The sequence below is a fragment of the Erpetoichthys calabaricus genome, chromosome 8 (genome assembly GCF_900747795.2).
Source record: "Erpetoichthys calabaricus chromosome 8, fErpCal1.3, whole genome shotgun sequence".
Lineage (NCBI taxonomy): Eukaryota > Metazoa > Chordata > Cladistia > Polypteriformes > Polypteridae > Erpetoichthys > Erpetoichthys calabaricus.
In genome coordinates this window covers 84,935,140-84,949,684 of record NC_041401.2, presented here as the reverse complement: position 1 = coordinate 84,949,684, position 14,545 = coordinate 84,935,140, and the positions used below count along the sequence as shown (strand labels likewise).

The following is a 14,545-nucleotide window of genomic DNA, read 5'->3' as shown; positions in this document are numbered from 1 at the left end:
AAGTGATGTCAGCTTACGTGACAAAGATTTGTGCAGATTGCATCAAAATGAGTTAATGAGGGATCCAGGGTTAAAATCGCTGCTTGGATTGAAAAAGTCTTTCCTGCTTAACAGTTTGTAATATTTTCATGTGTGTGATAATTTTGCATTAGATATAATGCACAACATTCTTGAAGGAGTAGGCCAATATGAAATTAAATTGCTTTTTTTGTACCTTACTGAAAACATTATTTCTACAGATGACCTGCATTGCAGAGTTTAATCTTTGAATTATGGCTTTTTAGAGGGGAGAAATTGGCCCACAAGACTAAATTTGGAACAGACTGGTAATAATATTTGTCTAAATGCCATTCAAACATTGTGCCTTATAAGAAACATTCTACTTATGTTTGATGATGTAGTCAGAGAGGGAAATAAACACTGGCATCTATTAGTGCTCTAGTTGCAAATTATAAACATTGTTTTTTCTCCTTGTACAGTATTACTGAGGGTATGACCGTTCATCTTAAACATTTAATAATAGAACATCGTAAACATTTCAAAGTGCTGTTTCCTGAAAAAACATTACTTCCAAAACATCATAATATGATACATTATTCCTCGTCGATTCGAAACATTGGTCCGCTGTTATGTGTCTGGTATATGAGATGTGAAGCTAAGCACAGATTTTTCAAAAACACTGTTAAGAATTTTAAGACCCTAACCAAATCACTTGCCAAAAAGCATCAGATGGCAATTGCATATCATTGGGAGTCTTCACCACTGAAACAAATTGAATATGGTTCTGTTAGGACAGTCTTACTCAGTGAATTCTTAGACTGTGAAAATTTAGCGCAGACACTGCAGTTTAGTCTACACAGTGAGGTTAACTGTGCAGGATGGATTAGCTACTGTGGCGTTGAGTATAAAGTAGGGCTGATGGTCTGCAATAAAACTGAAGATGACATTCCTGTCTTTAGCAATATATTGTGTATAATTCTTAAAAATAAAAAGTGCTATTTAATTACAGTTGAATGTGATATAGTTTGCTTTGTTGAACATCTTCACAGTTTTAGTGTACAGGAAAGAGCTTTGAAAGATATCTAAGTATTGGAAGTGGAACATTTAAAATACTACAAACCAATTGACCTCTAGGCAACTTATGGAGGTGAAGATAATTGTTTTTATATTGTGACATCCTGTTGCTTAATTTGAACAGCTATATGTTTCCAGGATCTTTGAAAAGATACTGAGGATTTCTAAATGAAGTAGCTCTTTAAAAATAGAACGTATATTTCTAAATTTACTTGCAGAATATCTACAATTTCCTAGCACTTTTTAATATTAACATTTTTTGTAACTATACAGGAAATGGAATGACAGTGTTAGACTTTAAGGCTGTTCACTGTACGTGAAGCAATGCAGTTAAAGTAAGTGATCAGTACATAGGGGTGAGAGTGAGTAATGAACAAGACCATCAGGCCCCATTAAACTTTTTCAGGAAAAAATGTTCTGGCTTTTATTTAATATTGGTTTCTAGACATTTATTAGGCCGTACCTCATGACTGAGAGAAGACTGAGTAATTAGGCCAAGATGTCTCAGCAGTATCACTTCTTTTATAAATATAAATACATACTTATAACAACACTAAATGATACTGTGCATACTGAAGCAACATAGTTAAAGTTTTGGAATACCTGATATAATTTAGAAATTACCTTGTATAATGTCTTAATTATTGTCAATCGGTGGTCTATGTTCTATATAGAAATTGTTAGTTTTCTTCACGATCTGACATTTCAGAGTTAATTTCTGCATGTTAAAAATATATTGTTTGGTTTAATATTACTGTACATAATAATTAGGATAGTTATTTTTTTTTAGGAAATAATGCATATTGATGGTTGTTCATGTGTAACTTAAGTCTTTAGTTAATGTTTCAAATAAGATAAGAGTGATGGTGTGAATAAAAACTGTTATGGTGTAGGCATTTTTTTTACTCTTTTGGTAGTTACTGTGAAAACCATTATTCTGTGCACCAGCAAATTAGACATAGCTAGTGAAAGCATAACTATGTTTTCATACAAGTTAAAAATTAAAAAAAAAACTCCTCACAAAACTGTACAAACCTTGTTATAACTTTTGTTGGACAATTCTTAGTCCAGTGTATATTGACATTATTGATGGAAATAGCTTGTTTTGTTAAGTACATTGTTACTGTATTTTATCTTATACATATGTAACTATTGTAAATAGGATGATGGTCATATAATATTTTGTTAAATTAAAGGTGTGAAGTAAAAATATGTCTCTAGTGTGGTGAAATGTCTTAAGATAAAGAAATTTTCTTGCTTACATATACAAATACAGTATATCACTCATCAGTTCTCCTGGAATATGCGAGTTTGGAAATAGATCATTATTTCTTCAGATATATAAAACAGTGTCATCTCTATCATCTTTTTACCTAGTACTACAGATATTTAAGGCAACTATTAAAAGTTATTTCTACACTAGAGAGTGAAATATGTAGCACCTAGAAGTATTAATGCCACACTAAGTAGTGTAATTTCTTAACTCGGTAAGTAAATAGATTTACTATAAAAGATTGCTATTTCTACACTACACAGTGTTCAAAAAGTTACACTTTAATGGTGTGGAAAGTGCTACTATTTCTATAGTGTTAATTTTACACTTTCCAGTGTGGGGCCAAATGTACACTGGAAAAGTGTAAGATTTTACATCCATAGTGTTGATTTGCTGTGTGAACTTTTCTAGCGGTACCATCAAATGTGCCCAGGCCATTTTAAAACAACTTTGTAGAATAAGTAATACTTTATCTCTTTTTACATATACTTTGCTTTACCTGATGACATATCAAAGACATGCAGGTATACATGAGACAGTTGCTTTTCATTTAATCACTTTCCAGAAGGCATATAGCACTTTTTCAGTATGTTAAAAGTGTACCAGCTCATTTCTCCATGTCTAGCATTCTAAATGTGCCTAAATCAAAAGCAAGGTGATAATGAATGTGATAACTATGCTACCTGGTTTTGCAGCAGCAGAGCACCCAACGAAATCAGGTATCAGGTCAATCTTGCATTACATTTCTGAGCTGGTAGGTCTTCAGTGTGACATGGCTTATGGATAAATGTGGACAGAAAGGAAGAAACAGCAACTTTTGGTATGCTTTCATATCTAAACCTGCCTGGTTCTTCCTTACGGTACCCCATGGATCAATGTAGTTTAGTGGCAAACAGCCTTCCCAAGCTCTGTCTATGTTCCTCTGCACTACTCAAGGCTAGGCACAACCGTTGTCCTTAGACCTTGTACTGCTCTGTATTTCACCTATGCCTGTGGGCCAGTGTAAAATGCTTGTCTGTCTAGATTGTGGTGAATGTGTCATCTCAGACGACTGCAAATTCCTCATTTAAGTATTCCTGACTTTTTAACCGTGGAGCAAAACAAGCAGGCAAGTTCTATTTATATTTACCAAACAAGCCAGAGTGCAAAAGTCTTCTTTTTATACTTTACAGTTTTTCTAGCTTATACCATATTATTCATATGCATTATTAGTAAAATAGCCACTTATCAAATGTAAAAGTATAAACATCAATCAAAAAATCCATCTTCATATCACACAAATAAAGTGCTAGCATCCACATAATTTGGCAACATATAGGCAATAGCCTTGATAAAGTGCCACTACACATAATTTTAGGCTGTTCCCATACCAACACTCTTAGTATGCAAATATACGGGCCTTCCTGTGTTCATGCACTAGCAATTGTTGCACTGCACGTAAGGAAGTGCAACATTTTTAATGCATAACTAAGATAAATAAGCAAATGTCTAAACAAATATCCATGTGATTGAATGTTCATCCAGTAACCCTGGTATACAGAGGTATAATACATTAATTCAATAAATTAAAGTACCAGATGCTATTTCTTAAATATAAAGTTAAACAAACAGCCTTAATTACTTTATGATGAGCGCCGACGACGTAGCCAGAGGGTGTGAGCAGCGCGCGCCTGTTATCGTTACATGGCTTTGTAAACCCAAATCCAAAATGTGAAGCCCCGCCCAGCGGCAGTCCTTCAGTCAGTTCTATCATTTAGCCCGCAGAACTCGAAGAGGGAACGATCGGCTAATTCTCAGCACAAGAGTGTACTCATGGGATGCTTTTCGGAATTCTTCTTTGAATATGAAACCCCCCGCATGGCTCTTCTCAAAGACCGTAAGATCGGGGTGGTTTGTCGGCTCATTCAGCTCGGGGTCCTGGTTTACATCATTGGGTGAGTGTTGGTATTGTAAGGAACTCGGGCGTCCTGCAAGCCGTATAACAGAGTGAGAATTTAAAAAGGAATTCATTCTTATGGACTCAAATGGCGCATGAAAAAGTTTCTTTCTTTTAGTTTGGTTGAAATAAAAACACAAAAGACACATGCATTTTCTTTTCTTGTAATTTTTGTCATTAATTTTTCTTGCATTTGCGCGTCCCGTGGTAAAACATACTGTAGACGCCGAAAATGCACATAACAGATGAAAAAGAATTGACTAGCAAACACAAAGATACATGTTAGGTGAGCAGACCGGTAGGGAAGCAGGGCGTTTATTTTTTATGGTACTGCTGGACACAAACCCAGCTGCGTATGATTTGATTGTTAATATTGCATATTTTACTCGTAATGTATTTATTGTGGGGAATGCGGCGTCCTTCCTGAAATAGGTAGCATTTTTTCACTGGTGACCAACATAATGCAACCTTTGGTAGCTGATGTAGAGTGCGGCACGGGTCAGCTTAATTTAATCGCAAACCCGCACCTATTCGGTTCAACAAACGTTCAACAATTCAAAGTCGGGGCTGAGGACTTAATTAGGAAGGCAGTATCAAGGCTCAGAATATGATAAATTTGATTAAAAAATGAATAAAACAACTATAATTACTGCAAGTTCCCCCTCATAATCTCTTCAGTGGTGATGTGCATTCAAGAAATGATTTGTTGGGGGAACTTAACTGAGTTAATATAAAAATTTAACGTAAGTAAATCGAGCAATTCAAATTCAGGTTATTGTGAATATGCTATACCACTTGGCAAACGAGTGATTCTAATAACATCGAAATGAATTGGGTTAACTCAGACAGATTTAACTTATAACTATAAACTATTTTGTAAACCAGATCACTGTATGGTAACTTAAAAAATGTGAATATGTCGATTACACACTCTTGCATTATATAACAGGTTTCCCATTAATTAAGCAAACCCAAAAAATAAATCTATGTTTTCATACATTTTATTTTAACATTTTAATCAAACTGGCAAGTCATCTGATCACTAGCCACACCCACATATTTAATAATAATATTGCCAAGTAACTATTTAGGCCAAGGTAACGAATATATTTCACAATAATAAGAAAACCTGCTCATTGAATGTACAGTGTGCAATACATTAGCTGGAATATTCAAGATAACTTTGCTCAGTCCTCTTTTTCCTCCACTGGTGAATATGGTGATGCTTTGTGGCAGCCTAATGTGACTAGTGATGCTATGTCAATAAGGTTCATATTCTGTTTTTCATAAATTAACCTAGTTATCATGATATCTAAATAAATGATGTCAATTGTGAAAGAAAAAGACACATAAAGCCTAGAAACAGGCTTATCTTCATTTCAATCAACTTAAAGTAGATGTGTGATGACACAATTTCCAAAAAATATTTTTTTATGTCTTAAAAACATGTTAATTTTGAGTAAAATCAACTTAAGGTAAGTGGGTAATGGTGAAATATTTAGAAATATTTTTGTGAGTTGTGCTGTTATTAAAGCAGTGAAATCTATTCATATGTTTTCTAAATAAATAATAGTTCCTAAGGTGACAACTAAGAAATAGAAGTCACTTGTATCAGAAATAAGTAGATAGTGTTTAAATCTACTCATTTTGAATAAGGTCAGTTTAACTTAGCTGAGTAATAGTAAGGTACCCCCAGAATCATTTTTCTGAGTGATAGTGAATCTATCTTTTGGTACCCTGGTACCAAAAATAAATTAATGAGTGGATGCTATTACTTTTTTGATTACATTCACTATCACACAAAGCAGGTGTGGTTCACCTTTTTTACAGAGATGGAGACTAAATGTTCCGGATTGACTAATGAAAGATACAATATGGATCACTGCGGTTGGCTGGCGCCCTGCCCAGGGTTTGTTTCCTGCCTTGTGCCCTGTGTTGGCTGGGATTGGCTCCAGCAGACCCCTGTGACCCTGTAGTTAGGATATAGCAGGCTGGATAATGGATGGATGGATGGAATATGGATCATTAAATCAACAGACATTGTTTAACATTTGATCACAAAAAACCAGCAGTTTCTGAGGCCAATTTCATTTTTTACTAAAATGATTGTGCACATTTCAGTAAATACCCTGTATATTCCTTCATGATATCACTCTATCTATTTCAATAATTATTCTCACTTTCTAAATGTTTCTTATTACTTGCTGCCTTAGTACATAACATGCTCAAACTCATTTAATCTAATTTACGGAGGGCAGAGCATATCCTGGCAACACAGCAAGCAAGGCAGGAATAAAACCTAGGTGAGACCCACTTTGTGTGGAACACAAGGGCTGTTTAACCTAACACATATGTGTTTAAGATGAAAACTGAAGGATGTGAACAAACCCCACACAGAGCAAAAGCCCTCTAACCAATGAGCCACTGTGCTCTTCTGTTTCCCTTTATGTGAAGGAAAACCTTGTGGTCTTTGAGGGCTTATTCTCATTCATGTTCTCTTCTAATTCCTGGAGTTCTAAATGTATTGTGCCCTTTCTTTTTAGTGGCTTAGCTCCCTACATTGTAGGTTTTTATGGTGATACAATAAGTAATACTGTAGGCTGTGTGTTCTTTATTTCATTTTCTTTTCCTTTTTCATTTTATATTCAGTTATTAAGGTTCTCTGTCTTTCTGCTTACCAGTATATGTATTGTTTTAGTATAAAAAGAGCTGCACAAAGTGACAGGAGTAAAATACAATATCAGTTGTAGAGTGTGATCTGGTTGGGTCTAGCATTGCAGGAAGTTTCTGATGACTAAGGATAAGAGTCAGACTGTAAGATGCTCAATTAGGAACTGCACTAATGATGGCTACTTGTGGATTAAGGTAGTTCAGTGAATGGATGGATTGATAGAACATTAGTCTTTCAAATCATAGGCAGACAAAAAGGCCTGGAGATTTATACACAGTATGTGATCATGTTTTTTATTGAATGTGTATTAAAAAAATAGATTTTATTTTACTTGCTATTATTAGGTGCGTTGGCCCTGAAGAGCAATGTGCAAAAACAAATTAAATCATGAAAACGCAATTCAGAAAACACAAAAATAAATCATAATACGTACACTTTATCAATTTGTTTTTGTGTATTCAATTTGTTTTACTGTTTTATGATTTGTTTTTTATTTATGATTTAATTTGTTTTTGTGGACTGCACTTCAGGGCCACCATAATTAGGAGCTTTAAACCAGAGTGAATGTATAATGTTTACAGTATATCTATCAATATATGCTGTGGCATGTGGCTGGGGGTGGCACCCAGACGGGATGCCCAGGAGGACAGGAGGAGGGCTCATGCCTCCTCCAGACGACGAGGGGGCAACCGCTCTGGTTCCTTTGGGGGCCACGGGTGCAGGGCTTGGAAGCCCAACCCTGTAGGGGCCCGTGGTCTCCGCCAGGGGGCGCCCCCATGCCTGAAGGACCCGGAACCCCAACACTTCCGCCACACCAGGAAGTGCTGGGGGGAAGAAGACTGGGAACACCCGGAGGGCTTCTGGGAGCATAGCCGGCACTTCCGCCACACAGGGGAGTGTCTAAGGAGTGTCGGGAATCACCTGGAGCCCATCCGGGTAACTATAAAAGGGGCCGCTTCCCTGCAGACGAGGACTGGAGTCGGGTGAGGAGTGGACAAAGTTTGGAAGCAGGAGAGAGGAGGCGGCCTGAAGAGCAGGCAGAGAGTGAGAGAGGCCTGGACTTTGGGTGAGTTTGGTGCTTGAGGCACTGGGTTGTGCACTATTTGGACATTGTAAATATGTACAATAAACGTGTGGTGGACTGTACAATGGTGTCCGTCTGTCTGTGTCCGGGCAGCTTATCACAATGCACATTTATACTGTGCATATTTGTTTTTGTAAGGTGTTTTATTCTTACTGCTTTCTGTTTGTAAATTTTAAGATGTGCACAGCTCACACTGATGACAGTTTAATGTGACGGTAACTGAAATTAAGTTTAGGTTCATTGGCATCTCTTAACTGGCCCAGAATGAGCAATGGAGGTTCTGCTAATAAAACTTGCGATGGACAATTGTCCTGTCCAGTTAAGTTTCTGGCCTTATGTTTGAGAAGTTATTTCCTGCAGTGCTTTTATAGTGAGTTACCCCCATGGACCTAGATGTAAATTTGGGTCCTATCTTTTTAATGTGATGAAAGGCAAAATCACTTTACTTTGCCAGTTCAACCAGAGTTCTGTTTGCCCAAATTAATGTTTGGAGCATTTACACCTAGTAGTTTCTGTTGCCCCTCCATGACCTAACTTTGGAGCAAAAATGTTCAGAAAATGGGTGACTAGATGAAGTGCATTTATATCATGATACACTGGTGGGTGTGTGGGGGACATATAGCAGCCAAAACAGATTTGGCCTTTCTTTGGCACTATATAATCCAAGAGGTTATGAAACTAAATGGATAGAATTGTTGATTGTGAGATTTTGAGCACTGACTGAATATTACCCAAGTTACCAGGACTATTTTACAATTGCATTTCCCTTTTTATCCCTCATGAGTGTGCATAAGCTTTAGATCAAAGTAAATTTAATATGTCAACAGTTACTAGCTGTGTCATTGTGTTTGTAAAGGTGTGTCAACCTGCCTACAATACACCCAGATGTCACTTTTAGGTGATAAGTGAAACATAAATGTCTAGAAAACACTGGCACATTTCGGAGAATCCTTTAGACACATTGTCTTGTTTCCATTACATTTCTTTCTGTGTTCATACCAAGTATGAGTGAGTGTGGTTTGAGCCTGTGCATGAGTGTGCCTGATGATTGAATGGTGCCCTGTCTATGGCTGATTCTTAATGAATATGCAAAACTTAATGAATAAATATTTTTAAAAAGTTAATTTTCCATTGTAAAATATTCTTTGCTTTCACTATAAGACAGTCTGAGTTTGTATTAAATAAACCATCACTGGTCAAATAATTCAATCAAATATTCCTTCACCCTTCCAAACTGTAGCTTCCTGTAGTAAACTTACAGCTAATACTACTCAGGGAGTCAGAGGATGTCTCCTACTGTCATATTTTAAAGCCCAGCATACTTGTTGATTTTTGTGGTTGGATGGAGTGAAGCACCATGAGGGCAAGGCTGTAAGTCAGAACTCCATGTAATAACTCTAGACTTTGGTGTCCATATCACCCTAGTAGGGGTGTGCGATATTGGAAAAAAAAATATCTCGATATTTTCTGGGACTTTGACGATAACGATAATTCCAAGATAATGTAATGTATTCTGCGGTGGGTTGGCACCCTGCCCAGGATTGGTTCATGCCTTGTGCCCTGTGTTGGCTGGGATTGGCTCCAGCAGACCCCTGTGACCCTGTGTTCGAATTCAGCAGGTTGGAAAATGGATGGATGGATGGATGTAATGTATTATTTGAAATTATATTGAATTATATTTTTGTCATCTACAGCTTTACTTATCAGGTCTTTTTGTATTTTTAAACGTCATAATAAATAAGATCAATTTAACCTAAACTGCATTTTATAGTGGAACCCCAAATTACTCACCAATACTCACCATATGAAGCCTATGCCCAAAACAAGGTAGCCTCTTCCAGTTATTAATCCGTAGTGCACTGACAACGGTCTTATCGCAGTGACCATGATGCCAGCGCATCTTTCAGACCTTGCGCAATGATGTCGCCAGTGTGATCTTGTGGGAAGTAGGATTTTTGCAAACAGAAGCTTTGGAGTTGCCAGTTTTCATCAATGAAATGCACCGTCAGGGAGAGGTATGGCTCGGATGTTTGGCTTGACCATAAATCCGTTGTTGTGGCAAAATGTGAAACCTTTTGCAGTTTATGCGTCAGAGTTTGGCGACACGAATCATACAACTTAGACAGAACTGTTTGACTGAAATATTTTCGGCCAGGCAGTGTGTACCTTGGGTCTAAAGTATTCAAAAGTTGTTTAAAACCATCTCTCTCAACCACTTGAATTGGCACCATATCTTTTGCGATGTAATTGGTGACGGCGTTTGTTATGTCATGCCATCTGTTGCTTTTCTTGTCGTAAGGCACTTTTTTGCAGAATGAGTCCGCTAAAGTTTGCTAAGTGTGTTTTTGTGCTTGTACCTTGGTTACTTTAGACTTGTGCTGGACAGTTGACTCCTTAAGCTTTTTGTATTCTTCGCATTCTGTGTGGTGGTTAGTTCGCAAATGGTGAAACAAGTTAGTTGTCGAGCTGTCTTTAATGGCAACCGATTTACCACATAGTTTGCAGATTGCAGTCTTTTGAGCAACATCAGTCTTTTCAAAACCAAACCACTGCCATGCGAGTGAGAATGAACCACGTCTGGCAATTAACTCTGACGACGTAGATGGCGAGGCTGTTTTATCATCTGGTGCTGTTTGTTCACTCATTTTGAGGCAGCGAGCGACGCTAACTTGCAGCTTGCTGGATGTGCACGCTTACACAACTCGAGTTACATACTCTATAATTTAATCTCACACATCGTTAAAACAGCAATTAAGATATAATCGTAAACGATGTATATCGCGCACACCTACAACCTAGTCTTGCCTTTTGTTAGAACCTGTGGTATTGTATATTAATTTGTATTCTGTACAAAAGTGAAATTCAGAATATTGGATGAGATCAGAACTGTGTACTGCAAAATGTAGCCTCAAAAACCGTTACATTCAAAAATGATGGCTGTATACCAGTTTAGTCCTGTGATGCCCAGTGTACTGGCACCCTGACACATGCTCTCAGAAATCCCTGACACATGTTATACCTTAGCAAATCAGTGATGGAGCAAATTGGAGACAAAAACCAGAGATAATAAAAAAGAAAACAGAACTTTTCTATTAAGTACCAAAAAATAACAGTTCAATGCTAATATACATACAACAAAAACAAGTGTAGGTGATGCTGAGCGTTATTTATAGTGGCTCTAAAATGAAGGTGTAAAAAATTAAGAAAATAAATCAGAAAGCTTGTCATCCTTCTACTTACCACAGGACAGAAATAAAGAGGACAAAAAGAAAAGTAATCAAAAAGTGAGAAAAATACAAGCACAAAAATACAAGAAAAGCAGTGACTCTATTTACATGGAATGTTTCCTATTGTTTCAGCACCACACTTTATCTGGAGATACTACCTCCCACACGCCAGACAGTCAAGAGGTGACTCCTGCTGCTTCTATTCCAGTTTTATATTCAGGGTACCTGTTCCCTGGCCAGTCTCTATTGAAGTTGGCCTGGCTTACCCAATCATTACCACTTTATACACTTTTTCTTGAAGGTGGATAACCTCTATATCACACCTTCACGCATGCATGAACATATCTGCCAGCAACCATATGTTCATGTGTTTCGATTTTCAGGTGATTCCCTTAATTCTTTTCTGGGGGAACTTAACTCTCTTATGACTCTGTCGGCATCTATACAACTCATGTGGATAAAATGGACAGCCTTCCTTCAGCAGCTATGGAATAATGCAACAATGTTGGCACTTTGGCACTCATGGTACGTGCCACCAGATATGCGTTCGTGAACCAGCATGTCTGGCTGAATGTAATTCCTAGTCAGTCATGGTTTTGTGTTACTTCCCAGCCATTTCTTCCCAGAGCCTTTATATCACTACCTCACAGACACTATGTAAGTGAATCTTATAAATAATTATAAATGGTAAAGTAATGTCTATAAATAATTATAAAGCTTAACAAAATTAAACCTTCTTAAACCATCACAAGCCCTCTTAAAAATAATTTCTAAAGAAGAGGCTCTCCATACAGGTAGACAGAGAGAGATCAGATGTGCATGTGAGGAGAAAAATGTGAGGAGCATGCAGATATATAAAGTTTCAAATAGAAGGTAAGGAGCTATGGAATGTTAAGCCAAATGAAGAATCAAATCAGCTGTAAATGCATAAGATAAACTAGCAACAAGGGTGTGGGCAGACTGAGTCAGATAGCATGGCATCAGCACAGTGTGCATGTGCATTACAGATAGTGAACAACTTGTGTCAGAGTGATTGTGGACCTGATACCTGATTAGTAGTATTAAGGTCTTTTGAATTGATAACTGAACAAGATTCAAGAGTAAACCAAAAATAACACACAGTATGGCTGATGGTAGAACAAAGAAGAAATCACAATGAAAGGATCAAATGTTTTACAGAAAAACAGACACAAGAACTTTAAAAGTGGAGGGCATATACAGACAGAAATAGACGAGAAAAATGCAAGTTTTTGTAATATAAGCCATGCAACATACATAGACCTGTGATACGTGCAATAGCCCACAAACTGTATACCATGGCTGGTCCAGCATAGGACTTTACGGGGTGGGTTTCCTATTCTGAATTGAGTAAAATATCATGTGACCAAAATAAACATACATTAGAGCATAATGATGCTCAGAAACCAAATATTAGATTAGCCTCACTGTGTGGAGTTATGGCCATTTTAGAAAAGGCATTTTGAACACCTAGTGACAGAGAGAAGAATGTATAATGAAAGGTATAATGAAAGGTCCAAGGGTTTTGGAGAAAAATCAGACGCCAGAGCTTCAAAGTTGAAAGAAAGTTAGGGTTGGGGCACATGTTATTCAAACTTAAACTTGTGAGACTTAATTTTACATTTTCACTTCTTAAGTTCTTGTTTAATCAAGACAAGTGAATCTTAAGGGTATGGTTTTATTTACATTTAAAACCGAGGTTCATTTACTTTTGCATATTAGTTTATTAAAGGTAAGATATGTATTATTTAGCCTAAGATTAAGGGAAAGTTGTAAGTGTATATAACAAAAAACTTGTTAAAACAAGTACAGATTATACTAATTACTAAATACAGAACAAGTACATATATAAATACAGAACTGTTCTAACACACATAAAGCAAGGTAGAAACCAATTAAACATAAATGAAAACCAACAATATTTGCCCATTAATTAACTGATGAACTCTGGCCAGTTGACAGTGTAGGACAGGAGTGTCGAACTCCGAGCCTGGAGGGCCGCAGTGGCTGCAGGTTTTCATTTTAACCCTTTTCCTAATCAGTGAACAGTTTTCACTGCTAATTAACTTCTTTTCCCTTCATTTTAATAGCCCTGTTTTTAAGGATTCAGTCCTCTGAATTGATTCCTTTCTTCATTAAATGACAGCCAAATAGAAATGAGACGTGAAACGAGCTAACAGATGACCAGCTAGATTGGGATTTCAAACTCCAACCAATTTCACTCCAACCAATCCCTTAATGAGAAGTTGATTATTCTTGCTGTTAATTAAACCCGCTATTTAATTCCGTGGCTTGTTGCTGCTCTCATCCTGCCTCAGCAGACTGTTGATTTTCTGTTTTTTTTTTTCTAAGAACACCATCTGGTGGCCTGAGAGATCAGCCTTACCGAGACCTTCATCTTTCTTTATTTTCATATATTGTGTGATGGGCACAGGCAAGCTGCTCATGTAGCAGATTGTTTTGTGTCTCATTATTGTTGGGCTGCTAATTAAGGAAAAAGAAACAACTAAGAGGCCTGAGTCAATTTAATTAAAATTAAAGCAAAAGAAGTTAATTAGCAGCAAAACCTGGTCATTAATGAAGAAGATGGTTAGAATGAAAACCTGCAGCCACTGTGGCCCTCCAGGCCCGGAGTTTAACACCTGCAGTGTAGGAGATTAAAATTGTAAAAGAGAAAGTCAGAAACAAAGTCACAGCCCTGGAGACCTTGACCAACTGGCCACCTACCTCCTCCTGGGTTTTCTGTAATGGAGTCTATGCTGCTCGTCCACTCTGATAAGAGAATCTTTCCATCCGATAATTCCAGCACTCCTTTATTCAAGATGACTTTTCCATATGAAGGAAAGCAGCCTGGTAGTAGAGCAGTGGCACCAAGTGCCACATCCAGATATCAGGAACAAAACAAAAACATTAACAGAAAAAAAAAGTTAACCATGGTTTCAGTTTTTGGATGCATACTGTCATTTGTCTTCTGCTGAAATTCAAATTCCACATGCAGGAAACTAAAAGAAAATCTAAGAAAATGGATGTTTTTCTGAATATGTAGTGTAAGGGAGGGTATACCAGAACTAAATAGGTTCTGCCTTCAAACTAAAAAAAACATGAAATCTTCAGTGTTAAACCATGGATATTACATCATGAAATCAAAGAAAAAATGTAAGATTGGATGACCAATGCCCTCAATTATTTACAACTGTAGAGTTGAAGATCTGATTGGATATATTTTTTCCTGCTGCATAAAAAGAGAAAGGTATTAAACTAA

At 37.0% G+C, this 14,545-nt stretch overlaps 1 protein-coding gene across 1 annotated transcript in view; it reads left to right on the top strand.

Annotated features, from left to right (window-relative positions):
- Window positions 1–4,093: 4,093 nt before the first annotated feature.
- Window positions 4,094–14,545, top strand: part of p2rx1 (purinergic receptor P2X, ligand-gated ion channel, 1) — a 59,874-nt gene continuing 49,422 nt past the window's right edge. The window contains exon 1 of the mRNA XM_028807019.2: window positions 4,094–4,281. Within this exon, the coding sequence (XP_028662852.1) occupies window positions 4,160–4,281 (122 nt within the window). The 5' untranslated portion in view covers window positions 4,094–4,159. The remainder of the gene's footprint in view (window positions 4,282–14,545) is intronic.